The 27157-nt window shown below is 43.3% G+C and overlaps 1 protein-coding gene across 1 annotated transcript; it reads right to left on the bottom strand.

The window, feature by feature from the left end:
• SH3BGRL2 (SH3 domain binding glutamate rich protein like 2) lies at nucleotides 1–26368 on the bottom strand. Its single transcript, XM_035109542.3, has 4 exons — nucleotides 24585–26368; nucleotides 10449–10634; nucleotides 4285–4365; nucleotides 1–2612 (listed from the first exon to the last, which is right to left on the bottom strand). The coding sequence occupies exons 1-4, from the start codon at nucleotides 24627–24629 to the stop codon at nucleotides 2598–2600; spliced, it is 327 nt and encodes a 108-aa protein (XP_034965433.3). The 5' UTR covers nucleotides 24630–26368; the 3' UTR covers nucleotides 1–2597.
• Between the last annotated feature and the right edge of the window lie 789 nt (nucleotides 26369–27157).

Here is a 27157-nt window from a genome sequence, read left to right as displayed (position 1 = left end):
TCAAGCACATTACAAAATTTTAATATAAAAATGAAAGCCAAACTCTGAATTAAAAATCAAACAGTGAATTTATAGAGCTGATAAAGGCATGAAAACAGGGCACCTTTTGAACTATTCTTGCATTCTAAGAATACACTCCCCCACCCACACACCCCACATAAAACCCATTAAGGCATCTTAAATTATGTGCCTTCTGCTTATTACAAACATCATTATAATTAAAATTAACTAAACTCCAAAGAGCAGCTCAAGGACTTGCATGTTCCTGGTGGAATGGATAGAGCACAGTGGATTTTTAAGCTGCCATCCCCACACATCCCAGAAGAGCAGACTTGTTCTGCCCCCAACAACAACAAAACCATTTTCAAAACTTCCCTGAGCTGTGAGTAACAAAATAGGGCTCATATACAATACCTTATAACAGGCATTTCCAAACTCGGTCCTCCAGATGTTTTGGGACTACAAATCCCATCATCCCTGACCACTGGTCCTTTTAGCTAGGGATGATGGGAGTTGTAGTCCCAAGACATCTGGAGGGCCAAGTTTGCCTATGCCTGCTTTATAATCATCTGTGATTTTATCATTAAAGATTCCATAGCACTTTCCCCTTTTCCTTTAGTACTTTTAGGACCAACACCTGAACTATTTTATTGCCCTGATACAGAGGATCCGATATGCACACAAGGAACATGCCCTGATCAAAAAAGGAAGCCCTAGCAAATGGGGGGGATAAGTGGCATATTTGCTCCCACAACAAATATGTGAAGTCCTTTAGCCCCAGTCCAAAGCTAGTTAAGCCGTATTCAGGTCTTCGTATCCTGTGTAAACAGGTGAGGCAGGCTGCAGGGATGAGTGCCCTAGCTCTGATCCTGTTCTCATAGCTCCCTGTGTGTTGCAGAGGGTGGAACAGATGGAACAGGAACTCTCCTGTACTTTTGGGAAATTTTTACACATTTCAGAACACTAGAAAGTCAATGCTGTGGCACATGGAACCAACAGGAAGCTCCCTGTTTCATACATTCACTCTCCAAATGGTAACAGTGACTGGGTAGGGTGGGTTCATAGTTGCAGCCCTCCGTCACATGTTTACGCTTAAAATGAATGCCTGAAGAGGGCTTTTGTCATGCTTAAATGCCCATTAAAATGAACGAGACTCAAGCAAGAGAGAACCAGCTTCTTCCACTGGTAAGATTATTAACTTTCTCTTGACTGTGAACTTTGTCTTGGATCTGGGACAGGCTTATGTGCACCTCATGCGAGCCTTAAATCGGGGCATTCATATTTTTGAGGGGGTGCTTGCGCTTCAAACAATAAATATTGAATTGATAAGTGGTCTTTTAAAACCCAGCTAGGCTGCATTGCTATGCACCTATTTAACTCACTTCTGCATAGGATTGTGCTGCTATCGTTTGGCCCCACACTTTTCATTTAGATGCCTCACAGATTCACAGAATAGGCTATCCGTACTGCCAAGTATAGCTATTTGGGACTCTGAACTGGAAGACGCTAAACACACTAGTCCAATCCAGCACTATTATGTAAAGTGATACAATTTACAGGCAAAAATATAATGCTTCTTTCTTTAGGAACCCCCCCCCCAATACCCTTCCACTTTTAAGGCAATAGAACTATTAATCTACTTAAAGTTCTGGCTTGTATGCTTTTACAGGCGCTGATTATACTGTATTACATGGCACACTACAGATTTTAACCTTTGTTCTACAATTAATCTCAATGACAGCAATAGGGTTTTTAAGTAATATCAATGCTTGTAAGGTGGGGGGGATCTATAATTCATACAAAACATTTTTGGCAAATGCATGTAAATGTAGCTCGAAATGACAGACATGCCTGGTGTTCTCATCAAGAGGTAAGGTCCATTTTGTCAGCTTCTCATTTTAGAATCTACTTGCCAGCTAATTCCCTTGCATCAAAGCAATCTATGAAGTACATGCAAGATGATGGTTGTTGTTTTCAGAACTGGCTGCTGAATACCAACCAGAGGAGGTGAGATTTGATTCCCCGCCCCCTCCAAGTAGAAAGATAATACCAGGCAACATCTACCATAATAAGCACATTTCAGTACAAATAGCACAATTAGCACATATTCTGTTGGAGTGGTATTTTTGCAGCTCAGTGCTGCTGACTTTAGCATTTAACTGTGTTCAAGAACAGCAGGTTACACCTGCCATTAACTCTCAGCTCAGAGTGCAGTAAACATCTGAAACTCTGACAATGCTCACTGTACAATCAGATTCAACACACCCACCTGTCACTTTCAGATTGGAAGTAATGTCTCAAATATGGCATCAGAGACTGCAGGGGTCAATGGTATCCAGCATCCACCACAGATATGTTTGCAAAAAGGAAAAGGGAAAAGGAAGGACACCCCGCCCCCATCATTACCATTTTACCATCACCATATAACCCCATTTTTGTAGCCAAAGTCTTATTTCATCTTTTCAGTGTTGAACAAAATATTAATGGTGCATATTGGTGGGCATCACAGTGATCCACTACGGAAGCAGTTGTGTGCTGGACATCAAGAATTTCATTCACCCAGACAATGTGCTTGCTGAATCCTCAAGGAACTTTTTCTAAGGCTCCGACTCCTGTTTTTGTTTAAAAAGAAAAAGGAAAAAAGAACCAACAATTATATAGTTATTTCTTTCAAACGCTTATTTTATCTTACAACAATTACTCAAAAGTGACGAACCACACACAACATTAAAATAATAAAGCATCAAAATACACATTTTAAAAACAAAAACAATTGCAGCAATGACACTATAAATAGGCATTTTAAACAAAAACTTTGTCAGCAGGAGTTGAAAACAGAAAATTAGAAACACCTGCTCTGCTCATGCAAACTCCCTGTGCATTTTAGTACCCTTCAAAAGCACATGGGAAGCCCTTTTTAGGGAAGCTTTTAATGTTTAATAGATTATTGCATTTTAATGTTCTGTTCTGTTGGAAGCCGCCCAGAGTGGCTGGGGAAACTCAGCAAGATGGGCGGGGTATAAATAAATTTATTATTATTATTATTATTATTATTATTATTATTATTACTACTACTACATGAGAAGAACAGGCTCGTGCTTTGGCCCTCCAGATGTCGCTGAACTACAAGTCCCATCAGCCCCAGCATGTATGGCCAAGGGACAGGATGAAGGGGATTGTAGTACACGGCCACTGTCTCCCCAGCAGTGGTATAGAGGGTCACCTACCATTTAATGGAGAATGACTGGGAATGGGATGGAAGGAGCAGGGCAATTGCAGTCATCCTCTCTGCTTCCTCTTCCATGTGATTAACAGTGGGTGGAGGAGGAAATGCATGCGTAGGGCTTACATATCATAGTTTGTGTAGCTGAGCCTCAATTGCCTCTATGCCAATCCCCCTTTTTTAAAAAGATAGCAGGGAGGACGGCTATCACTAATGGTCAATGGGGCCAAACAAGTTAAGAGAGCCTGGAAAGGTGCTTCATAGGAACAGGCTCTAAGCTTTATCTGCTCACGAGGAGGATGCCAAATGAATCTGCTATGACTCCAGGTCACACACAAAGCAAACTGTGACCTGGTTTGGCAATATTCTCAGGAAATCCAGCAAGTTTGCAACACAGTACGAGATACACATGTTTCAATGAGGACCAGTTTCTTTGATATTTTATTAGTAAGGTAAAGGGTAAGGTAAAGGGACCCCTGACCATTAGGTCCAGTCGTGACCGACTCTGGGGTTGCGTGCTCATCTCGCATTATTGGCCGAGGGAGCCGGCGTATAGCTTCCAGGTCATGTGGCCAGCATGACAAAGCTGCTTCTGGCAAACCAGAGCAGCACATGGAAACGCCGTTTACCTTCCCGCTGTAGCGGTTCCTATTTATCTACTTGCATTTTGACGTGCTTTCGAACTGCTAGGTTGGCAGGAGCTGGGACCAAGCAACGGGAGCTCACCCCGTCACAGGGATTCGAACTGCCGACCTTCTGATCAGCAAGCTCTAGGCTCTGCGGTTTTATTAGTATCAGACTCTAAAAAGAAATTTAAAAATAGCTGAATTAGAAATCTGTTACACTATGAGGATTTAACTGAGTACACTGTGACTTTAAGTGTTTATAAATTATGAAAAAATAATCAATTGTGCTTATTTTAGGTTCAAGCCAAGATGTTGCTGAAAACATCCCATACCCTTTTATTCATTTTTCGAATCACGTTGTATATTCTAGAAAGAAAATATACATTGAAAACTACAAGCTGAATCTCATTAAGCCTCGTATCATGAAATATTCACCTTTGATGCCAAATTAGGTTTCAACCCAAGAAACGTAAAGACGGTGTTGCTTTCCTTGGCTTCAAAAAATGAGTCATAATCCTAGAGAGAGGGGAGGGGAGGGGGAAAAGGTAAGTATGATTTTTAGAGCTTCATCCCACTGATATTGTATCAGAGGTGCGGTATAATCAAGCTTACTGATATATAAAGGAGTAACTTTATAATAGTAATGGAAGGATAATTCCAGTTTACCCATCATTTGAGAATGTGTGTTCTCGCTCCTGCTTTGTAATTGATACGGAAAAGAGGGAGGGAGGCAGATAGAATAAATTTAATTAAACCCAGGCCACATTCCACCTGATGATCCGCACCATCAAAGCAATTCAAAGGAGCATAAAGAGCTGTTTATCAGATGAACTGAATCAGATCATTGGTTCATCGAACATACTGCCCTGAGTGGAAGTGGAGATAATGATTAATAATTCACAGTAATATAATTACATATGTTCATTGTAAGAAGCAAACAGCTCTGGCATTCCACCAAAAAGCATCAAAGTACACAGCCTAAACACAGTTCAGGCCTACTTCCCAGAAACAGGTTCTGCAGCTTTCTCAGCTATTGGCTTAGTTTCAAGTTTCACATGAAAAAAGGAGTAGAGGTTGCAATTTCTGGTTTAATTGCCTAAATGTTAAATAGGTTTTTTTTAATAATAAAGTAAACAACCTGACAGTTTAGTCCTATGCACGTCTACTCAGAAGTAGGCCCCATTGAGTTAAATGAGGATTACTCCCAGGCCGGCAAGTTTGTACAAGATTGCAACATAACTTGGGGAGGCGCCAAAATGTATAGCTAGGAGCCATCTGTTCCTAAGGCAGGTTTCTAAACGAAAGTTCAATAAATCAATAGCAGGGTTACCTCATAGTTTGCCCCCCCTCCCAATGGGCAAGGGATAGCTGATTAATTTGTTTCTTACAGAAATATCAAGAAATATATTCAGAGCCAGCTAGCAAACCCCTTGGCTTCTTAAAGAATTAATATCACTGTCTCATTGACAATAAAGGCCAGAGTCCTGGCTTTAAGGAGCAATTAGATTCTGTGGGATTCAAATGAAAGCTCTCTCTGCACTGCTTTTGGGAGTTGATATTTTAACAAACCCCTGTGTGTGTTTAAATGCACCCTTCAATTCTGTTTGCAGCCTATTGCTTTCACATTCTGCTAAGAGCCTTATAGTTTGAATAGGGGCTTTGTTGTTAAAAGCTTAAAGAAACAAAAGACATGTCATTCACTACTGATCATGTGCAAACTACATGGGCTACAAATTCCATCCTGCAGCAACTCATCAATCCTCTTTTTTCAGGAAACCCTATTTGTACCTAAGACCAGCTCACTACATGCCTAAAATTGGGCGGTAAGAGGACTGAGCATACAACCCTGGAGAAGCTGTTCCAAAATCTGGGACCCTTTAATGGTGGTGCAGCCTGCATTTACTTAAGAAACCCCTGTTCAGACCTTGCTTCAGACACAACCTTGCTTTAGGATGGAGCTATGTGTTTCAAACTCGTTTTTTGTGGTTTTTTTGCTGAGATAACATGAATGTGAGGTGGTGGAGGAAGGAGGTACATGCTAGAGAAAAATCTGAAAATCCTGCCCCCAACTCTTCTCACCTACAAATGTCCTACAGGTCATTTCCCACCATGCCTGTACTTGCTTCCACTTTTAGAGTGCAGCTGTATACATGCACACACCATTTGAAAATGACCTGGCAAGAACCATCTGGTAGGGAAAGGGTTAATTCCGTCCCACAAATTTTCTCTACTCTTGCACCATATTGCAAGGGAGCCTTCTGCTCATGAAGTTTGCTCTTAGATTAACCTACTTTCAGCCTCTTCTCTGCAATAAGGGAATAACATTGATCTGCTTTACAAAATTGTTGTAGGAATTAAGGGCATAATGTATCCAAAGCTCTTATGAATGCAAAGTAGCATGTTTAGGATTACCACTCGACCCTCTCAAGAGATCTCAGTCAACACTTTTGTGCATGCCTTGTTGGAATCCACACTTTTTTCTATTTGGATTTTCAAAAAAGAAGTAGAAAATATCACATTTGTAGATATATATTAAAGCAAGAGAAAGTATTAAACCATTTGAAAAAAGGAAGCCAGTTAAGTTCATTATGTTTGCCAAATTCTAATAGTTTTTCAGGTACTTTTTCCTAGCGCTGACTTAAGCTTTTCGCACATGGAACTGATAATGTATTTTCACACATTTATATCCCACCTTTCTTCCATCATGGAAGTCAAGGTGGTGTACAAGAGGTTTCTAGGTCTGCCATTCAGGCACTGACCAGACCCAGACCTGCTTAGCTTCTGCAAAGTGGCTGTATCATGCGCTCTCAGACCATCTCAGACCTGAAGGAAATGAGATTAAGTGAAATATGCCCACCAAATGAGATGTACCACCTGCAGCACAAATGGAAAGGGCATGCAAGCTATTTTGCTAATTACATTAAAAGCATGCAAATTAGTTTGGGGATGTGTTTAGCTTCTCCCTGGGAGCTCAAGAAGTATTCACTGCAGTAGCGTTATACAATTTGCCAAGGAAAAGCAACCTGCACACATAATGACCAGACAGCTGTGCCACTTTACTTGCAAGATGCAGCATATGAACAGGGGTGGGAAACTCTGGCTACGTTTGATCAGCTTTGGCCCAAGGCTGGCATCTGAATTCCAAAAGGCAACCGAGGCAAAATTCACTGGAGTCCAGCCAACAAGAAGCAATTGGCGTTCCACACATCTAAAAGGAAAGCAAGATATTCTGCTCTAAAGTGCCCTGAAGAAAGAGGCCTCACGTGCCTTTTGAAAAGGCAAAGGGGTTACCAAATGGTTAAATACTATATTCGTATTCTTTTGGGGATTGTACTGTCGATTTATGGGACCTACAGTAATCAAGTGAATTCACTGAACTGTTGAAAATCTTCGGGCAAGTGACTAGTTAACAGGATCAATAGCAAAATGCGGCAGTGGAACCTCAAACCCCTCAATGAACTTCCTCCAGGCACTCCCTGAAAGTGTTTCTTGCTTGGCTGGAATGTGTCCTTCGACTGTGATAATTTACCTCACTTATTTGGCTGGAGGATGGAGATATGCATGTTTGTGTAGAAACCTCTGGCTTGTTCATGGCACTGCCACATCCACTGCTCTGCCCACCACTAGCATGCTCCTGGAAGGTCGCCCATGAAGGCATATGGCTCATGGACTGAAAAATATTTTCGAAGCTGCTGTTGGAAGATTCCAACCACTTCATTCTATCAGCACTGTTGCCAGGGGCTGGGTGGGGGGGTTGCAGTGTGGGTAACATATCCTCAATGGGACCCCTCCTTCAAGTGAACTTCTAATACCTCCAATAAGATATTCCTACAAAAAAGCAGGCCTTAACAAGTATCTAACATGCACACACCGCCACTATCTCTTACCTGAAAGGAAACCATTTTGTAAGGAAGGTTTTGCTGCACCCACACGCCTTGATTTCTCTTTATTCTATCCAAGCAAGCATCACATTACACACAAAATAATGTGATGAAGGGATCCCCAACAGGCAAGGGTGCCTGTTTACTTTTTAATTAATTATGCCCCGATGGTTTTTTATTCTAAAAACTGACACCAACGGCCTTGGGAGGAAACTCGAGCATTTTGCAAGCATTCTTTTTGAGTATTCACAAAAACTCTCAGAGGTTTTTGCAAGTATTTGCTGGGAATATGCAAAATCCTGATTTGTTTTTGATGTAAACGGTTGGGGGGAGGGTACGAGCACAAGACTCTTTATTCCGGTGTCAAGGGTTTGCCCCAAGTTGGGCAAAAGATTCCTGCATTGCAGGGGGTGGTCCTTTCTGGCTCTCTGATTCTATGAAGAGCTTCATGTCCTAAGCAGAACTGTCCTCATTCTGTTCTCCACCCTACCTGCCTACAACTCCGCTAAGTAGGATTTGGGGGGGGGGGTTCAACAAGTAAGACAACTGTCTTTGATGTGAAATCTGCAGAAGGACCCAAGTTCTACAAGTCCCAGCACACAGAGATCCCATCATCACATAACAAATGGGCCAAACACCTTTAGGCAGAACCATGCAGGCGTTGTGCAGGTCCATTTTGAGCTATACACAAAGTTAGTCTGAAATTACCGTATTTTTCCGTGTATAAGACTAGGTTTTTCGCCCTTTAAAATAATGTCAAAAATGGGGGGGGGCCTCTTATACACGGAAATACTGTATCTCTCTTCTCCCCCCCCCCATTTTCTTAAATCTGAGTCCCGAAAAATAGGGGGCTTCTTATACATCGGGGAGTCTTATAGACGGAAAAATATGGTAATATGTGGAAGCCAAGGTCCCAAAATATAAGGATGGAAATGTTGTACTTACATCCAGTTATCACTGCACAGCATCAAAACAAGAAGGCTTCCTTTTAATTAAAATGATTGTACAAAGGGGAGATTCCATCAAATCCCAGGATTTAGCTGAGGAAGCATTTAGCTGTGCTGATATGGGAAAGTGGATGAGAGACTGAGCTAAAAAAAAAAAATCAGAAACTCTCTGGCTTTCAATCTTACTTCTGCCATGAACTCACTGGTTTGCCATAAGCAAACTGCTTTCAGCCTCGGTTCCCCTGTCCATCTGTCTGTCCCACATTTGCAAACCGACTTACCTAGCATAAGTAGCGAGAGAAGCTGTGGTCTTACAGGTGTTACTGGACTCCAGCTCCCATCAGCTGCAGCCAGCATGGCCAAGGATGATGGGAGTTGTATTGCAGCCCAGCAGTATCTGGCAGGCCACAGGCCCATATGCAAGAACTACAACAGGAACACCCATGAATGAGCATTCAGGTATAACAGCATCCCTACTGAAGCAACAGTTCCTTCCTTGGCAGTTTCAAGAGCCGAATTCTGGTCCTCCCCTAATACAGAAACCCAGCTTATTGTGCTGAGTGTTTTCATTTTCACATCACATTTACACACATTTGCGGGTGACTTGGGAGTACACCTGCTGTCTTTAAAATGTCACCCAAGAAGCATCCCTGATAAATGAAGTATAGTTTTGCATCTCCTTGCATTAACAAAATTACCATGGCTGTCTGCCAGAAGAGACAGATCATTAAGCCACTTTGAAAGGATTTATCAATCATGCCTTGCAGATTGTGTGTGTGTGTGTGTGTGTGTGTGTGTGTGTGTGTGTGTGTGTAGGAACTGCATAAATACATAGAATAGTGACATGCTTTAAAAGGTAAAACTATCACCTTTGAGTTCAGTGTTCAAAGCATGCATCAGAGCATGCTTTTATGTCTCTCTTAATCATGCACACACACACACACACACACACACACACACACACACACACACACACCACTGTAATTATATAATTTGTTTTTAATGTTGTATTAAAAACCCTGGCACCCTAGGGTGAAAACCAGGTGATAAATTAAAACTGATACTGATGATGATGATGATGCACAGGGAGAAATGAAGGGGCAAAATGATGAACACAGGGGAGGGGGTGTTCCTTTTTACTCTTATATCTGCAGAAAATTTTTCAGCAAAAACCCATCTTCGGCGTCCTTGCTCAACCATGAGAAAATATGCAGAGAGATTTGCTTCACCCTTCTCTACAACATCTGAAAACATACAGAAAGGCAAAGAAAGCTCCCATAATTTCAGAAATACCGTAGTTATCAGGTTGTCAAGCAGACTGCACTGAATATAAAACAAGAAAGGGTAGAGCTTGGCTGCTTTCCAAGGACAGTCTGAACCACCAATAATACTTTGTAAATCAGATTTAGATCACTCATGACCCCACCATCACAAGACTGAGGGTCCCGTTTTCAATTATCAATTTTCAAAGCTCAGGTGCTCATTGCACTTAATTGCAAAGACAGCACAGTCAAGCAACTAGAAAGAGATTAAAGCAGATTCTGGGAATTCAGATATATTAACAGAATCGTCACATTATGTTGGCATTAAATAAAAGTGCAAGGGTATTTCCAGATGTTGGCTCAGTCCAATGATTGTGGGTGTTTAGGCATGCCCCACAAGCCTGGGGTCAACTCTGTAGTTGTCAGGAAAAACCACTGGTGCTTATGCAGTTCACAAAGATGAGAACAGCCAACAGGTGGGAAAGATAGAAGCTTCAAAAGTTACTTACTCCACAGTACTGATCATCATTGAAAATCTGGGGTGGGAGTGGGTTGCCTTGTGCAGGCTGTTTGTCTTGAGGAATGTTTTTATACATCCATCGCCTTTGCTCCTCCGACATGGTGATATCCACCTCTTCAAAGTTGATCTTGTTGCCTTCCAGAAATCGTACAATGTCTTGCTGCCTCTTTTTCATCTGGGATTGGGGGGGCAGGGGGAACAAAACAAAATCAGGATGCAACTAAGTTGTTTGCTAAGACACTATGCAAACCAAGTTAGTGGGATAAAGTTACTTTGAACACATGCAGTACAATTGATTTCTGGCAATGGGACTTTTAAGTGTGATGCATTTCCTGCATTTTTCCCCCAGTCACAATCCCATGATGGTAGAACTGGGAGGCAAAAAATGTTCTTGTTGATGCAGGTCTCTTAAGTGCCACTGTTGACCAGTTGTGTCATAACCCAAGGATGCAGCCTTTCATTCCCATGGCCAATTTTAAATTCTATTTTTCCACAGGTTTTTTATTCTCTGAATCAATGGGCAGGTTTAGACACAAGCAGAAAAGTCTCCCTGCAGCGGGTGTTACATCCAAATTCAGAGAAGCTGACCTAAGCCATGTGACAAGAAGGGAAGCACTGAAGGCACGGAACAGGACTAACCCATCAACCTGGTGCCTTGAAGATATTTTCATCATACTTTGAAAATACTTTGGACTACAGCTCCCAGTAGCACCAGCCAGTAAGTCTTAGCTAACCTATCTGAACAATGAGTAGATCACCATATACTTCCACTTAATGTAGCTAGGCATGAAGAGAGGCAGACAAGACGGAGGCACACTCAGACTCAAGATATGAACGAATGGTATTTGGGATTTAGTTCAGTATAGTGTCAGCACTCGGGACTCTCTGTCTGCAACCTCATTACATAAGGCAGGCAAACATGCTTGATGCAGCCATGGGTATCTTATTAACTGGCTGTGCCTGCATTCTATTTTTTTGTTTCTGTTGGTTCGCTCAGGGAATAAATCACTAGAGCATAGTAAGCTGTTCACCTTATCCTGCATAAATGCCAGATAAGGCATCCAGCATCTTCCCTGGGCCTTAATATGCTTTGATAAAAGAGAAAACAGCTTCCACCACTGCCGAACTGAAGGAAGCAACACGAGGCATCTTTGCTATTTGAATATGGATTCATGATGCTTGATCTTCAGCCTCTGCCTCTCAGCTTAGCCTACCTTGCAGGGTTGTTAAGAGGAGAAAGACAGAAATCCCCAAGCCTGCCACCTCTCTGACTTGACAGGATTACAATTGTTATGATAAAAAAAGAGTATCTCCCTGAGAAAAGGCTAAGGGGTAAAACACTAAACAAATCCAGAGTGGAATCGCTAAGATGATTGGATGGCACCTTGTACGCCTCCTTCTGGCAGCTCCTGCAGCCAAGCTGGTGACAAACTTATTGCTCTGTTTTCCTTTGGACCATAGCGGAAAGGCTAAGAGGGGGTCTTGTTATCTGGGCAGCCCAGGACCTTGCACCCCATGAAACCTTGCGTGCTGCTAAAGCAGCAATTTGACTTCACCCCCAGACACACACTCCATTGTCTCTTGAGACAGATGGATGCCAACAATATGTTTGATGTAGAAGAACTTTTTTCATTGCTAAACTGATTAAAATTAGATTTTTTTATCTTTAAAAAAGGGTTGAAGATGTCCAATTTTCATATTTGCATTGAAGCCCCTCACTGGAAACTGAAGAATGTTTCCATGGGCCATACCTGAATATCTTACTGTTCTGTGAACCTATAGAATTCCTGGACACAATAGGTTGCACAAACATCACTCCAAAGCAATTTTATTCTGGACTAGCTGGCCCTGCACACGTTGCTGTGCGTTAGCATGTGAAATGGAGGGTAATAGCCCCCCTTCAGATCCCCCTGAGCCTCAGAGTCCCCCTGAGTCAAGGCGAGATACTGTGGAGAGGGCAGGTTTCATCCCTGTGTCTCCCCCCACCCTGTTCTGACCCATTACGTATCCCTGCCCTCTATTCGCCCCCCCCATCCCTCCCAGGCAGGCCCCTACCTCCACTTGGCCTAGTCTGGAAAGCAGCCTAGTCTGTCTGATAATGGCCGCCTTGGTGGTTTCAGTTGCTTGGTTGATGATGTCATTTGGTCCGTGGGTGTGGCTTAGATTTCACAGGAAGGGAAGGGTGGAGGAGGGTATTACGCCACTTGAAGGTGCTGTTTGACTTGGTGGAAAACCAGGTCTATACCTGCCCAGGTATGTGATTTCAGGGATTTTTGTCCGCAACAATGCTCGGGGAGTGGCCTGGATCGTTGTGTCAAAATTTCAGGATGATCGGTCAAGCGGTTACGGATAAAAGTGGAAAACGCAGTTTCACAATTTTTACATTTTTGTATATATAGATTACTCTTAAAGCGCAGGGTGGGTCAAGTGGCTTTGTCATCGCTTTCTAGCTTTCTAGGGTTACATGAAGCTACCAATGTGCCTTTGTTGACACCTCAACTGAAAAGGGCAGGTTCTCTTGTTTCCTTACAAATAATTAAATTTGAATTCAAGGGAAAGGGTTGATGTTATGCAGCAAAATTAGACAACAGCCAATAAAAACCATTTCTCCAGCAGGCCATTGACTCAGCTGAGACATATGCTGGGATCATCTGAGCAATACTTCGTTAAGAAGCCCAACTGGGGGCCTGAGAAAGGCGAAAATCAGTGACTCAGTGGCTATTTGCCATAGCAACCGCATCATTATGTACATCACAGGAGAACTGCTGGCTTCTCCAGGCAGATGTTCAATTAACTTCTAATGTTAGGAGATGAGAGAATGTTATCATGCAATATGCTCTCCAGTTTTTAAACATTTTTTTAAAAAAAAAACCAGCAGTGGGAGGTTAATTTTTGCAAAGATTGCTGTTTGATGCACTGCCCTCTAATCGAGCTGGCACAATCTGTCTAGTCCTTATAACACAGTACAATGCTTTTGCCTCTTAAAAAAATATAGCATTGAGGCTCTCTTAATGCCTGTTATGCGCCTTTTACATCCTTCCTTAGACTCTTGGCTGTTGTAAGTAGGAAATGTTTTTAGTAATGGCAATTCATGAAGGACATGTCTGTATGCACATATATTGTTAATGACTGTTCAGAAGACACAAAATGGAGATTTACAGATGGGTTATTCACAGCAAGTAATCCATAAAGCACAATCTGGTGAGTGTTTTTCACTCTTATCTCCAGTCTGAAAAATGGCAAAGATAGAAGCACAATATAGTGCACTACAATAAATGGCAACATATACGGTACTTGCTTACTCAGATGCAAATTGCATTTAGTTCCATGAGCAAAACAATGCAGCCTAGGAGTTATTGTAAGGTTATACCTATACATTATATTGCTCACATCTAGAATCACTGGTATGAGTTTGTGTTTTGCTTGCAAGCTAACAGGTACATCAGCCCTCCTCAAAAATACAGCAGAAGTGTATTTCCTCATTTTAAAAAAATGCAGGTTCACCAGAATGTTGAGTATACTCAACATTAATTCCTTTAACCCAACATTCTGTTTTGTGAAAACTGCATTTTTCTATGCTCAAGCATGTAATCTTGGCAAAAAAGGGTCTACAGACCATGGATTTGCTTGACTAAAAGATAACTCTTATTAAATATAATTGTGCTAACAAATGGAAAAAAGATTATATTGTATTACAAGTATGCAGTTAATTATATATAATTATATACATACACAATAATAATACGCATACTCATACAATTCCTTTTTTTACTTGTTAGCACAATTATATTTAATAAGTGTTATCCTGTAGTCCAGAATTTCCTAAAATAGTGGGTTAACACTACTTCATAAAATCATAGAACTGTAGAATTGTGGAGTTATTGAGAAAGTGACACATAATAGCCACTTTTAATATCATTTTAACTATCAACTACAATCTTTGCCTGGGTTGTTTGCAAAACATTCTAATTGCTAGAAGGGGAGCAGTTCATTGACAGACTGTTGTGAAGAAGTACAACTTCTGCGAAGGAAACTTTGGCTAGGAAGCAAAACCTCACAGGAGATACACTACTGCATTTACAACAATGCCATGTGTTTTTCACTGTGCATCATGTTACACATATTATACACATCTATCTACTAGGAACTGATTGTCAATCTCAGCTCCAGGAGGAGAGATGTGGTCAAGAAGGGACAACAGAGCCAGCGATGCTGACCAAGCGAAATAGAGGATTAGGAACATAAGGGAGTTCAGGGTTGCTTCAAAAATTACAAGCATATGCTGTGTACACATCATCGTATTTTTATAAAGGTGGCTATGCAAGTGAACTCCACTACCTGTCAACACAGGGAGGTGAAAAAAACTACATTTCCCTGCTGATATGGGTAGTGTGTATACACCCCATGAAAGGAGTGCATTTTGTTGTTTCAAATTTGATGGCGTATAGTCTCAATCCAGGATGCATGAAAGAGAGACCCTAGAGCAGGCATCCCCAAACTTTGGCCCTCCAGATGTTTTGGACTACAATTCCCATCATCCCTGACCACTGGTCCTGTTAGATAGGGATCATGGGAGCTGTAGGCCAGAACATCTGGAGGGCCACAGTTTGGGGGTGCCTGCCCTAGAGGAAGGGTAGCTGAAGTAAATGGAAGAGATAGGCCATGGGAATGAAACATAGAGAACATATAGTAGGGAGATGAAGAAAATCATCTGCTGTTTACCCTGTTTCTCCGAAAATAAGACGTAGCCATAAAATAAGCCATAGCAGGATTTTTAAGCATTCAAGGAATATAAGCCATACCCCGAAAAAAGACATAGTGATAGGCACAGCAGCAATGCCGGCTGCGGCAGGAGGAGGAGGGGAAAAATAAGATATTGCCTGAAAATAAGCCATAGTGTGTTTTTTTTGAGGAAAAATAAATATAAGACGGTGTCTTGTTTTCAGAGAAACACGGTACATGCAGTGGCAGGAAAGGGCCTCAGAGAAAATGAGTCTAAAGAGATGAGGAAATCATAATTTTTTAAAATTATTATTTAATTTTTAATTATACCCCACCCATCCGGTGGATTAGTGGGAAAGATGGGCTAGGGAAAACTCTTGTGTAGGACTGTGTTCTTGGCAGCATGGGAACAAGAGGCACAGCAGCTCTGATGACTGGTCAACTTTGGAAGAATGTATCAAGGAGGCATGGAAACCAATGGGACCATGTGACTAGACTGAATATCCGGTGTCAAACTAGCAAGCCAAATACTTGCAGGTCAGCTGCAAGTGCCTAATTGTTCCACATTAACATCCATATACTACAAGTAATTAATATACAGAGTGCACTTTTTGTTCCAGTGCCTTTAAAGTGACCAAAAGAATAAAACTGAAGCGCATCATTCCAAACTTCTAATATGGGGGGGGGGAGGAGAGAAAGGTTTGCACTTGCTAAATGCTACACACACACACACACACACACACACACACACACACACACACACAAACACAAACACAAAATGTAAATGGGGAAAGCTCACCTCAGTGAATGCATTTATGCCAACGGACAAAGCAAAATGCAGTAACCTCTGAAATATGTTATTTGTCAGCTGGTTCACAAGCAGAGCTTACACTCCCCCTTTCAACATAGACAATTAGCTCATCAACTGGTAGGGAACACAGGACTAGCATTTCTGCACGTCGGAGCAAATTTATTCAGCGGCTTAGCCCGAAAGCACAATCAGCAGATAGATAACAAGAGTCTGCTAAACAAATGTCAGTATTAAGCAGTTTAGCAGTAGACACAAAAAATGTGCAGTCGCCAGACAGGTTTCAACAAGTTAAGATGGAAAACCTCCAGCCGTACATGCCCAAGACCGGTTGCTTTATTTCCTTCAAACTTCCAAGGAAGTGATGAGCAAGGCCTTATAACTCCAGCAAAACTAGTTTTATCCAGTGAAAGAACAGGCACCTACAAATCTAGAACTTAAAATGTGTACTCAACCAGCATGGAAATGAAGGGATGCTTTATTTATTTGATTCCATTTAAGGGCTTGTCCGCACTTCTGCTTGTCCTGTGTCTAGAAAGCATGGATCTGAGAGGTTCCCCCCCCCCCCCATAAAATACCTTAAAGCGATTTCATGGTAAAAACAAAAACAAAAACACCTTTGGCATTTGAAAATGATTCTGCAGGTAAAAAAAATTTCAAATCCAGTACAGCAGATGCAAACTAGGATAAAGATTTCTATTTAAGAGGCTTGATGGAAAAGGAAGGTCTTCAATAGGTGCCAAAACAGCAATAGAGATGTGGCCTGTCTGATATTTAACAGGAGGACATTCCAAAGGGTAGGTGCCATACTTAAGGCCCAATTCTGTACAGTACAGTACCGATATGCTTTCTGTAGGAGACCCTCTTCAACAGAATGCCAAGATCAGTAGAGTACATCAGTATGAGGCCATCTTTTAGGAAGAAGATACCTTCTCCAACTGCATTCATGTCTCACCATCAGAAGCCAGAAAATGCATTCCAATTGTCTGACATTGTCATTGCACTGAATGTTTTCTTTTTCAAACCCGCAGAGAATGATCAAATTCAGATATTGTTTTTCAACAATGAAAGGCAATAATGGGGGGGATACAGAGGGGGAGATATACCTGATCCCCAAAAGCTTGTGTGGTGAAGCAGGTTGTACCTCTTCCAAGCCAGATGGATGCTTGGCACTGCTATTTCTGACAGCGCAAATTGCCAAGAAGGAGATTCAGTTACCCTCCTTTCCCTCATCTTCCAAATAAGTGTTGCCAGAAATGAAATCACTCGCCACATGATTAGTGAGGCACATTTGGAAATAAAGAGAAACCTATTTTTTGTGGTAGCGGGGTTGGGAGAAGAAGTGGAAGAGAGGTTCTCAGTGGGGGATGCATTTCATGTGCAGAAACAGCTTTTCATTGGTGCTCGCTTTGAGGAAAGGTCTGCATTTAATGCAATAAAAGATGAACCACTGCTGGACAAAATCATGTCCAACATTTCATCAGCGTTATCAATGCCCAGCCCATCTTAAAAGTCTGTTGCTCCATTGATTTTCTAATACAAAAAGCCACAGGCACAGATTAGCTACAATATAATAATAATAATAATAATAATAATAATAATAATAGAAATTTAAGCTGCAATCCTAAACACACACTTATTTGGGAGAGCAAGCCTCAGTGAATACAAGATCCATTGGGTCCTATTTCCAAGTAACAAGTTCCACTGATATTTTGTAAGGGGAAGGATGCCTTGAAGCAAACACAGGGAATTTGCTGCAATCATCCAGATGCTGTGGGTCTCCAAATCCCAACTGCACCAACCAACATGTTCAGGGTTGGTGGGAACTGTTCTCCAACAGCATCTGGAGGGTCCTGGGTTCCTTATCCCACCTTAAAGGCTGACACATTGGTTATGGCATATAAGTGTGCGTGCTGGAGTGTATTTCATCAGATACATGAAGGCTTATACTAAAATAAATTGAGATGCTACAATACATTTTTTTGTTGGTTTTCCTAACAAGTAAACATGGATCAGATTGCTACTTTTCAGTACTCTCTCTCACACACACAGCACTTCCTTGTGTACAAATTCCTGCAAAGGCATCTCATGCATTTCAAAAGAATGGACAGAGCCACACATACCAGCAGCAGAGGCATGTAACAGTAGCAATCAAGTGCCAAAACAAGTCTGGGTTGGGGTTTCAAAACACACAAGGAGCCAATTCGAATACAGCAGGCACCCTACTTCAAAAGTTAAGCCCCCTACATATAAGGCCCCAGGGACTCAAGGAAGTATAAGGAGAGCATCCAGGAGACAATGAGTTCACCCTTGCTCTTCCCCTTAGAATATAATTGAAGTTGGGAGGGATTAAATAAGGCTTGAGCCTCAGCAATGACATAGCCAGAGTGACTGGCATATGGTGGCTGTGTGGCACCATCCAATCTAGCCACACAAGCTCATTGACATTAGAATTACTGGTGCCTCTTGGGATCACCTTGCTATGCACCCAAACCCCTCCACTTCTCCTGGTCGAACAGCTGGAGATACAACCGTAACAGCAGTAGCTGGAAGGAAGAGGGGAGAGTGTCAGAAGGGCAATGACTTTCTGGGATTGCTCCCCTCACCATCCTGCACAAGGGCCATCAACAAGCACAGGATCTTCAGCAAGCAAGGGAAGAACCCTCTGTCCCTGGATGCTAACACTTGAGGCACATTACAATGGGAAGGGTGGCAGGACCCTATCTGCTGACCATCACAGGAACAGAGACACGGCTGGGATAGTTAGAGCCTTTATTAAACACCATCGGTGGTGGTGAACTCTGAAACTGGGCGGCAGTGGCAATGGCTGGGGTGGAAGGCTGCAAGGAGGAATGCCTCCCCCAAGTGTGGGAAACACTTCTCCCCGCTGTCGGACCAACCATGTGTTTGCATATGGCAAAGGAAGTGGTAGATGGCTGCAGCAGTTATCCACTAAAACAGTTGTTTCCCCTCTTCCCTTGTTTACCCTTGTGGGGTACTCTCTCCTGGGAACTCACTTTGTTGGAACAGAGTGGAGGCTGATCCTCTCGTGGCAGAGTACCTATGAGGGTTCTAGTAGGGGAAGTGTTAGCAATGTGCACAGAAAAGCCCCCTTGTTATGTAATGTGCTCCTTTCTCCATATTGCCCCTCCCCGAAAACCAGGACATTCCTTTGTGAGCTCTAGGTATGTATGACTTGAAGCCAGAAATATATGGCCCCGGGATGCACTGCACCTTCTTATCTGATGTGTTATCTCCCTATGCAGGGTTCATATACAATTGGTGGTGTGGTGCAACTGGGTGTTGAATAACACCTTATCTTATGCTACGTCATGCCAATATGGCGAGACTTGTTTTGTTTCTCCCCCGCTCCCATTGAAGCCAATGGGAAGACATTACTGGTGCAAAAAGCTGGCAGCCAATGGGGGTACAGTCGTGATCCTCCCCCACGATTCCACCCTATTTTTGCCAGCCCTGTCAGCACCTCTTCACCAGCATAATTGCACTGCAATATATCATGGGAGTTCCACCTGCATATCTCAAGTTCTGCTGGAAAAACAAGGTTAGCACTTCTTGTACTCCAGGGTGCCCTAAGCCACCCATCTCTTACAGTACCCTAGCTTTTACACCATACGTAACAGGGAGGCCTCCAGTCTGCAGGCCTAAATAGGCCCATGAGGCTAGTTTGGCCAAGCCATGCCTACCTGCCCACACCAGTCTTGTTATGATGCCAGTTGTGGGGCAGGTAAGGGCAGGGTTTGGCTGACAGTGTGTTTGTAAGCACCTGTAAAGCCATTTTCTAAGTGCAGAGGGAGAGATTATTTTTAGGGGTTTTCCTTAAGAGCCCTAGAGCAAAAAAGGTCACTTGACATCATTGCGACATCAAGTGATTGACAGATGGGCAGCTCTACCCACCTGTCAAATTTGGCCTGTGGGAGGTAGAGGAGATAACAATCTGGTCCACTGAGCTATAAAAGATTCCCCACCTCTGTCATACACAGAAATCATCTGCACCCTTTAAAAAAAATGACAAAAACGAAATATGTTGGTGTTCCGTTACTATAATATAAGCCAGCAGCTAATAACTGACAGTAATAATAGGAGGAAGGCTTCTATTATGAGTGTTCAATGACTTGTACATTGTACAAGTGCCGAAAAGAATCTATATTTACACAGCAGGCTCCTGACGTGGATAAATAATTGTTATTGGCCATTAGCACTTAGCCACTGAGCACTGCATATGCATCGTGACAAACTGTATTAAGAGGTTCCACTTTCCTTGTGCCAATGAAATGAACACAGGTATTATACAGCTAAAAGTCTTTCAGCAGAAATGCATGGTCTACAGATGCAGTGTGTATGTGTTCGTACAGAATGCAAAGTTCAGTACAGTACCAGCATAATGGATAATGATGGATCAATAATTACAATCAGATTACCTTTTCAGATACCAGAATTAGCAGAATTACAGAAATCTGAATTACCAGTCCTAATAGATAAATGGATTACAAGATGAAATGGATATGCAGTTGTCTCAGGTTATATGAAAAAGCAATTACACCAAGACAAATATATAGGACATTTGAACCACTAACACAAAGTCAGAAGAAATATTTATTTGATTTTAGTACTTTGACATGACTGTGACAATTTATTTAATTTTTCAATGTGACATAGTTTGCTTGGCCCGATGACCTTTAAATTATCAAACTAATACCAAACTGGTGCTGTTGCAAGAATGCAAACTAAGATATACAAGCTAAGTTTACTTATTTATTAAATTTGTTAGTTGCTTTCTCTTGCTCAGGGCAACCCAAAACGACTTATGATCAAATAAACAAGCAAACAATAAACCCCACATAGATACATTAAAACTAAAAGGAAAGAGAAACACATTAAGAACTCTTACCCCACCCACCTCTAAAAAGCTACAGGTAAATGCCAAAGGCCAGGCTATAGAGGAAAATTTTTGCCTGCCATCTAAATGAAGGCACCAGACAAACTTCCCTGGGGAGAGCATTCCACAAATGAAGAGCTACTGCAGAAAAGGCCCGTTCTTGTATTGCCACCCTCCGGACCTTCTGTGGAGCAGGCACATGAAGAAAGACTTCAGATGAGGGTCTCAGAGCTTGGGTCAGTTCATATGGGGAGAGGTGGCCCTTAAGGTACTGCAGTCCAGAGCCTAAGTCCAACAATGAGTCTTGAAGCACCTTAGACACTAAAGCTTCAACCCAAATCCCTTTTGCACTGGGCTGGGGTGCATCACTTTACTGGCATCGATGCACACCAAATGGGCCAGCAGAAATACTGCCAGCATGATCCTCACTGTTTATAGTCCGTGGAAAGCTTCAAAGGGGGGCATTTCAGGGAGTGGTTGTACTATCCTGGAATCTGCTGGATCCCTGAAGCCCGACTGCTGTGCCAGCCCCAGGATGGCACAGCCATTTACCTACCCTGCCTTCTACCTCTGCTAGCATGAGAGATGCCCTGTGGCTGCCCAGCCAACCAGGGACTGAATTTTCCTGACTGGAGTTAGTATTGCAGCCTTGCATTCTCTTACCTGATGTTAAGTCACACTGAATTCATTAGGACTTACTACTAAGTAAACATGGTTAGAATGACACAGTTAGTCTTTAAGGTGCCACAAGGCACTTAAAAAAAATTTTTGCTGCTAACACAGAAACCTGAAAACATTTCTTGGGTATTTAGGACTATGTTAAGATGGTGTGCAGAACAGGTTCCCACAGGTCACGGGCTAGGGAACTATGAACGAGGGCTGAAAGCTTGGATCAGTAGTTCATTCAGCTTAAGTACCGTAGTTCATAAGCATATTTACTGAGAAAGTCTTAGTGGCAAATGACACTGGTAGAGCATGAGACTCTTAATCCCAGGGTCATGGGAGCCCCTTGGAGAGCAAAAAATTCCTCCATTGCAGGGGGTTGGAATAGATGACCCTCGTAGTGCCTTCCAAACTCTACAATTCTATGAAGTATGCATGTATAGGATTTGGGGTGGGGTAATTATGGCAGGGGACAACTTTAAAATCAAGACATCTAAGTTACAAGTGACACTGTTCTATTATAGGAGGCTGTCTTCATTCTTGTGTGTTACCGTAATATGGATGAGGGGTGGGAATAGTAAACTTGGCCTTTCCTTCCAGCTAAAAGCTGCACCTCTTGCCTATTAAACTGCAAGTCATGATACACTTCCTTCAGTATTTCAAACTCAAAAGACACTTCCATTGAAGTTCCAGCAAAAACAAGCATACCTCAATGTAAACTGATTAACCAGTTAAAATGCAGGTTTTAAAGTCACCTAAAAATCATTATATTAATTAAAGCCATCTACTACTGGTTAAGCAGCACATTTGTTCATCATGTGTAAATATTATTAGTTAAATCTAACAGTGGGAGATAAGCTGTTAGGATCACAGTGACTCAGACATTAATATTTACCAGACTTCTTTGACTTACACAAGTCTATATTTTATGGTGATTATGGTACCAGGAAAGAAAACAAGTTTTTGTTCAACTGTTCTGCATGTGTCAGTATAAATTATATTTCAGCACACACTTTTTGGTTCAGTTACATAAATATTTTTGCCTCTTCTGTCTCTTAACGTCTTCTATTACAATGCCTTAATGCCAAGCCCTTAATGGAATTTGCCTTTCTGCACATGATGATTATATGTTTACCCAGTAGTGCACTGTGGCATCAAGTTTCAATTTATGCCCAAATACATGTGAATAGAGGGATGCAGGTGGCGCTGTGGGTTAAACCACAGAGCCTAGGGCTTGCCGATCAGAAGGTCAGCGGTTCCCGTTGCTCAATCCCAGTTCCTGCCAACCTAGCAGTTCGAAAGCACGTCAAAGTGCAAGTAGATAAATAGGTACCGCTACAGCGGGAAGGTAAATGGCGTTTCCGAGTGCTGCTCTGGTTCGCCAGAAGCGGCTTTGTCATGCTGGCCACATCACCTGGAAGCTGTACGCCGGCTCCCTCGGAAGGTAAACGGTGTTTCCATGTGCTGCTCTAGTTCGCCAGAAGCGGCTTTGTCATGCTGGCCACATCGCCTGGAAGCTGTATGCCGGCTCCCTCGGAAGGTAAACGGTGTTTCCGTGTGCTGCTCTGGTTCGCCAGAATCGGCTTTGTCATGCTGGCCACATCACCTGGAAGCTGTACGCCGGCTCCCTCGGCCAATAACGCGAGATGAGCGCCACAACCCCAGAGTCGGTCACGACTGGACCTAATGGTCAGGGGTCCCTTTACCTTTGTGAATAGAACCTCAGTCTAGATGTGCAGCAATCTGTCTAGATGTGCAGATGTGCAGCAATCTGGGCAGATCCAATAGTCCCCCAAGCCATGTGAGCTTATGTGCATCTCCCCTCCCCATCCCAAGTAAATAGAGCATTCATCATTTCCTGCTGATTTTGAGGTGTTTTAATCCTTTCCCCTTTTTACTTAAAACCAAGTGTCTCCCTGACCTTTTCACAAACAGAAGTCCAAAATCAGAAACCCAGATCGCCATACTACAACTACTACGTACTTGGGGCCCTCCAGGGCTGGAGGCCAAAGGGGACAACAACGCTTCAGACCACAGGAGTGAACTCCTAAGGGCTGAGGTCCCTTTGCCAACTCCCCCCAAAAATAAAATACAGTATCTGAGCCCCCTCCCCCGCAAGTTGATGAGCATTGCCATTCAAATACCGGTAGTATACAGCCATACCAGTATACCTCGGTTTAAGTACGCTTCGGTTTGAGTACTTTCAATTTAAGTACTCCAGAACCAATTACACTCATACTTCGGGTTAAGTACCTTTCAGGTTGAGTACTCCGCGGACCCGCCTGGAACGGATTAATCCACTTTCCATTACTTTCAATGGGAAAGTTCGCTTCAGCTTAAATTTGCTTCAGGTTAAGTACAGACTTCCAGAACCAATTGTGTACTTAAACCGAGGTACCACTGTAGATGCACGGCGTCATGTGATCGATTACGTGGGACGGGACTTACCTGCCCTCCCCCCAAATATTTTATTCAAGTTGGCAACCCTGGTGCTGATTCTGAGATGCTTGATTGGTTGGAAGGAGGAAGGATTCGTCTCCCTGGCCTTATTTTTGTAGGAAGGAAAGAAGCCCCGTTATCAGAAACCCAGGCACCACGACAGAAGGTCCTCCAGGGCTGGGTGCCAAAGGGGCCGCTAGAGCTCGGGGTGAGCCAAGCAAGCGCCTTCTTCTCGGCCAGCCAGAGGTGAAAGCAGGGAGAAAGCAGAGAGCTGTCCCTCCGCGGGGAGCGACGGAGAAGCCTCCATAGGGCAACCCGAAATGCTCTCCATTCAATGGAACTGCTCTACCTCTGGCGTGACGAGCCGGTTTTCTGGGGATTCCCCTCCCTCCTTCCGTTCACCTGCAGGGCGGCGGTTCTGGTGCGTCTGGTTCGGCGCTGAGGGGACGCAGCGTCCCCCTTGGGATCAGCCGCCAGTCGCCTGCGGGGCTCTCCCTAAGGAAGTCCTCTCAGGAGCGCAGCGCAAGGCGGCTCCCGCCTGCCTTCCTTCGCCCTACCTCCCTCCGTCCGCCCCTTTCCCCTTCTCCCACACTCACCGTCACGGAGCCCGAGAGGGAAGCGACGAACACTCGGAGCACCATCTTCCCTCCCCTCCTCTTGCCCGGGCAAAGGCGCACCGCCAGCGGACCCCTCTCTCGCCCCGGCGGCTTAGCGAGGGAAAGGTGAGGCGGGCTTGCCCAGCGCGGGCTTCAGCCGCAGCCGCGCGCGCGCCCACACAGCCCTGCTAAAGAGCAGCCCGAGCGCGCCCAGATAAGCAGGTTGTGGCTTCTGCCAGCAGCGGGATTCGGGAGATAAAAGCGAGCGAGCGAGCGAGCGGCAGGGAGGGGTTAAGGTGTGCGCGGGGATCTCTGGGAAATGGAGTCCTGAGGGATGTGACTGCCTGGAAACGCCCTTTCCCCACCCCACCCCAGTCGTGAAATGTTATGAGGTAGCTGTGTTCAGTCATTGCGTCATCGCTTCATTACTCAAAAGAGTAGCAATTCAAACCAAGACAAGCCAGCAAGCAAAGGTGGGGGTTGGAGAGAGGTCTAACCCTCTTTCATGTAAGAATCCTCACATTCTTACCTTTAGCCTCGTTTTTTAATTGACCCCTTCAGGCGGTTTCTCAATCCTTCACACAGATGCAATTTATATATGTCTTCCAAACACCGTATTGTTACATGCCACCACAATCTCTGAGCTGTGCGAGATTCAGGGGTCTAGGCACTTACCCAGGGCTTGTGATGCCTTTGGAGATGAGGCACGGCAGAGACTGTGGTGTCTTTATGGCATGTGGTTTATTTCAGAGTGTTTGAGGACTGGAACATTCACAGGGAAACCAAAATGCTTGTTTACAAAGCTATTGTACTACCAACCTTACTGTATGCTTGTGAAATGGACCACTTATAAACGCCATCTCCAACTCCTTGAAAGATTCCATCAACGGTATCTCTGAAAATTTTTACACATCACTTGGGAAGACAGGCGAACTAATATCAGTGTACTGGAAGAAGCAAAGATCAACAGTGTTGAAGCAATGATTATTCAACACCAACTTCTTTGGACTGGTCATGTTGTGCGGATTTCTGATGATCGTCTTCCAAAGAAACTATTCCGAACTTAAAAATGGAAAGCGTAATACTGGTGGTCAACAAAAGAGGTTCAAAGACTGTCTCAACGCAAATCTAAAAAAAATGTAGTATAAACACTGACAACTGGGAAACACTGGCCTGCGAGCGCTCCAGTTGGAGAACAGCCTTTACCAAAGGTGTCATGGGCTTTGAAGATACTCGAACTCAGGACGCAAGGGAGAAATGTACTAAGAGGAAGGCACGCTTGGCAAATCCACACCGTGATCAACTTCCACCCAGAAACCAATGTCCCCACTGTGGAAGGACGTGTGGATCCAGAATTGGCCTCCACAGTCACTTATGGACTCATTGTTAAAACCGTGTTTATGGAAGACAATCTTACTCGGCTACGAGTGATCGCAAAAGAAGATGATAGTGGAGGGGCTTCCAGCATTACACTCCAAGAAGGTAACGTTTCTCCCATTTCTGCAGCCTCTGATTCAAACTGCCAACCCACGTTATGCCTTTGCATGTCGCACATCCAGAATATTGCAGTTCGCAGCAGTGTCCGGGCGTAAATCGGCAAAATGTCTGGGAAAATCCGGACAGCAGTAGTGCCGTGCTTGCCGATTTTCCATCAGCCACTGCGTTCCTCCCTCTGTCTCCTTTTTGCCCCCCCTCCAAAGCTCACTGTTTGAAATATGGCAACCCTATATATGTCTTCCAAGCAACACATCTAAGATTAGGCCTGTTCATTAAATATACTGTATGTATTTTCCTTTTGTCACCTGCTGCATTCATAACAATCAATAGACATATGTTGGGTGAAACAGATATCCTATGGATTGCCACTGTAAAAGGCCGTCAACAATTGCCATCTGGAAGGAGCCTTGAAGGCCACATGCAGGCTGCAAGGAGGGCTAGAGAACAAAGGGAAGCCTGCATGTTTGGGTCAAAAATGTAACTCACCAACCATTCATTATGCAGTCCAATGCAAGCTAAGTAGAAGTTCAGACACAGGACAGAATTGCATGATGCCTTTCCTAATATACAAAGTACTGTAATACAGAAAGACTCATAAGGAACCAATGTAATTAGAATTATATAACAGAATTTAAAAGAGGGGGAATTATATAAACATGCTATTTAGGGCATCTTTTTTGTTTCCTTTTGGCCATCAGGAAGCAGTTGGTTTTGCATGATTTGTCTTCAAACCCAGTGCTTGCTCCAGTTTGACCCTGTTGTATTAAATGCAGTATAATTTCTGGACCTTCCAGATTTTCCAGGCTGCACTCATTACCTGTCATATTCTACTAACTTTTCCTCTTACTCAACAAATTCTGTCTTGGCTCCATCAGTGTCTCAGCAAATTTGCTCTTTACTAACACTGAACAGTCCACATATTCCACCCCAGAGCTGCCAGATAATTCTACCCTGGCTTTCTACAGACCAGGATTATCTCTCAAGTATTGTTCTTTGCTAGGAAAACTACACTTCTTGTGTAACACAGGTTTTGATGTCAAGGACCGGCGGGGCTCTTGACGAGCATGTGACGGAGA

The sequence above is a fragment of the Zootoca vivipara genome, chromosome 3 (assembly GCF_965207765.1).
Source record: "Zootoca vivipara chromosome 3, rZooViv2.hap1.1, whole genome shotgun sequence".
In the NCBI taxonomy this organism is placed as follows: Eukaryota; Metazoa; Chordata; class Lepidosauria; order Squamata; family Lacertidae; genus Zootoca; species Zootoca vivipara.
The sequence above is the reverse complement of the archived record's forward strand: the minus strand, read 5'-3'. Positions and strand labels throughout refer to the sequence as shown.